General features: G+C 38.5%; 1 protein-coding gene across 1 annotated transcript in view; it reads right to left on the reverse strand.

The window, feature by feature from the left end:
• Positions 1–1,926: 1,926 nt before the first annotated feature.
• LOC104986782 (F-box only protein 16-like) overlaps positions 1,927–3,106 on the reverse strand; it is a gene marked incomplete at its 5' end in the record, with an annotated part of 7,533 nt that continues 6,353 nt past the window's right edge. Inside the window, one exon of the mRNA XM_010837463.1 lies at positions 1,927–2,139. Within this exon, the coding sequence (XP_010835765.1) occupies positions 1,927–2,139 (213 nt within the window). The remainder of the gene's footprint in view (positions 2,140–3,106) is intronic.

Consider the following 3,106-nt stretch of genomic DNA (forward strand, 5'->3'; position numbering starts at 1 on the left):
TATTTCTTCTAGGTCCTTGTTAAACCTTTCTTGCATCTTCTCAATCCTTGTCTCCAGGCTATTTATCTGTGATTCCATTTTAGTTTCAAGATTTTGGATCAATTTCACTATCAGTATTCGGAATTCTTTATCAGGTAGATTCCCTATCTCTTCCTCTTTTGTTTGGTTTGGTGGGCATTTATTCTGTTCCTTTATCTGCTGAGTATTCCTCTGTCTCTTCATCTTGTTTAAATTGCTGAGTTTGGGGTGTCCTTTCTGTATTCTGGCAGTTTGTGGAGTTCTCTTTATTGTGCCGTTTCCTCACTGTGTGTGGGTTTGTACAGGTGGCTTGTCAAGGTTTCCTGGTTAGGGAAGCTTGTGTCGGTGTTCTGGTGGGTGGAGCTGTATTTCTTCTCTCTCCTTTCGAAGAGTTGGGTTGCTTTTCTGGGTGCCTGATGTCCTCTGCCGGCAATCAGAAGTTGTTTTGTGGAATTTACCCGATGTTTAAATGCTCTTTTGATGAATTTGTGGGGGAGAAAGTGTTCTTCCCGTCCTACTCCTCCGCCCCATGTCTGACTCTTTATGATCCTACGGACTGTAGCCCACCAGGCTCCAACCATGGGGATTCTCCAGGCAAGAATACTGGAGTGGGTAGCCATTCTCTTCTCCAGGGGATCCTCCCGACCCAGGGATCAAACCTGCATCTCCTGCATTGCAGGTGGATTCCTTCCTGTCTGAGCCACCAGGGAAGTGCATAAATAGTTAATGGAAAAAGAATTATTGTTGAAGACCAAGTATCAAAATCAGTATTACATACAATACTCAAAACCTTTTTTCATTCTACAACCTGGTTAATCACTTTTCTCTCCTCTGCCCCAGAACAGCCCATGCTTCAGCTATTGAAGCCTTTCCCTGGCTATGAGTGACTTTGAATGAGAGTTAAGGAAAGCCTTGTGACAAAAGGAGTTATAGCTATTGTAATTTTTAAAATAACTCTTCCACCACTGCACTTTACATTTTTCTTTTTAAAAGAAATTCTCATGAAGAACAGCCATCATTGAAATCAGAAAGACTGCTTTTATCATTGTAATTATAACAATATTAATTATGCAGTTTATTACTATATTAAATGTAGAGGGTTTCTACTTAAAGTAAATACAATAAAATGAAATGTAAATGAGCATGTTAAAAACCAACTCTTCATATTTCAAAAGGATTCTTCAAAAAGGACTCACTGTAGCTTTTCTCTTAAAAAAAATCCCCGTGGTTTTGAAAATAATTTAAAAATTTTAATTTACACATAATTTTCAGGAACTCTTCTATTATACAAAATGATGCACAACTCTGCATGTATATAGATCATGCCACAAAGAAAAAGCTCATAAAAATTTCCCATGTTATCTAATTAACTGTGACTATAAGAATGAACATAAACATTGGTTACAATGCATAGAAAACCACTAGAAAAATTTATGCTCATACTATTTACTGTTTACGAGTCTATGTAAGGACTTTACATTGCTAGTTTCTAAAGTAAAAAGAACTTTAATATGCCCATTATGCCCTTTCCTAATTACTAATTTTTTGCAAACTTTTCTTTATAAATGATAGAAACATAAACTTCAGTTTGCCTGGTAGAATCACAGAAAATTTGAATTAGTTAAGTAAAATTTGATGACCCATAGGTAATGAATACTGCACATTACCCACAGAATCCTCGTGTCAGAATTGTATACTGTAGGCATCAGAGACACAGAAATCCAGGAATCTAGAATGAGGAGTTCCAAGTCCTAACCTGGGTGGAATTGTGGTTTGTGAGTGTCAGATGACTTTCAACTAACATGGCTATCTTGAAAAGAGCTGTTAAGTTCTTAGAACAAGGGGATTTTGAAGTCATGGTATATTTCTTTTGAACCAATGGCCTTCTCCAACATAGTTCTAGAATTCCTAAGTAGCTGATGTTAGTAATTTTGTTGCTTCTTTTCCCAAATTTACCTTGGGCTTGGTAACATGGAGTTCTTTCACCATTTGAATATAATGCTTCTTCCATACACCCTGCTCATAGGGAGTTGGGGAGACATTGATGTACCAGTTAAACCATAAACATTTTAACATCCAGAGCTGATCCAGTTCAGTTAACTTCTTCCAATGCCAGCTCACCTGGAAAAACAATGTTAAAAAACTATTCAGTTTACATGTCAACTTTCTCTAGATTTTGAGCTGTCACCCTGGTACTGAGAGAACTTCTTTATTTTTTTTCTGGAGTGGGTTGCCATGCCCTTCTCCAGGGGATCTTCCTGATCCAGGTATCGAACCCACTTCTCTGTGTTTCCTGCACTGCAGGCGGGTTCTTTACCACTGAGCCACTGGGGAAGTGGATTCATGGATTCATTCATGAATGAATCAGAGCAAACCTAATTTTAACTAGATAAACCAGGCCTGGAATTCACAACTAGTTTCTTTTTGGTCCTTTTCCTCCAAATCACAACCAAGTTACCTCCTACCTGAAGTGCTTCCTAACCAGCCAAGCAGGAAGATTTTTTTTTTTTAATTTTAATTGGAGGATAATTAATTTACAACATTATGATGGTTTTGCCATAGATTGGCCATAGGTATACATGTGTCCCCTCCAACCTGAACACAACTTCCACCTCCCTCCCCATCCAAACCCTTCAGGTTCTCACAGAGCACTGGCTTTGGGTACCCCTTTTTCTTTTTTCTTTTTTTAATGTTAATTCAGACAGAATCCAAGTCAACTAAGCAAGCACCTATTAACCATCCTCATCACAACGTGAAGGGTAGTATAATTAATATTCTCCCCTTGCAAATGGGGAAACTTAGCTTCAGATAAGACTTTGGAACTTCCTAAAGATCTCTAGCTATGCCAAAGCCTTTTACTGTGTGGATCACAATAAACTCTGGAAAATTCTGAAAGAGATGGGAATACTAGACCACCTGACCTGCCTCTTGTATGCAGGTCATGAAGCAACAGTTAGAACTGGACATGGAACAATAGACTGGTTCCAAATAGGAAAAGGAGTACAGCAAGGCTGTATACTGTCACCCTGCTTATTTAACTTCTATGCAGAGTACATCAGGAGAAATGCTGGGCTGGAGGAAGCACAAG

Source organism: Bison bison, unplaced genomic scaffold, assembly GCF_000754665.1.
Source record: "Bison bison bison isolate TAMUID 2011002044 unplaced genomic scaffold, Bison_UMD1.0 scf7180017845843, whole genome shotgun sequence".
In the NCBI taxonomy this organism is placed as follows: domain Eukaryota; kingdom Metazoa; phylum Chordata; class Mammalia; order Artiodactyla; family Bovidae; genus Bison; species Bison bison.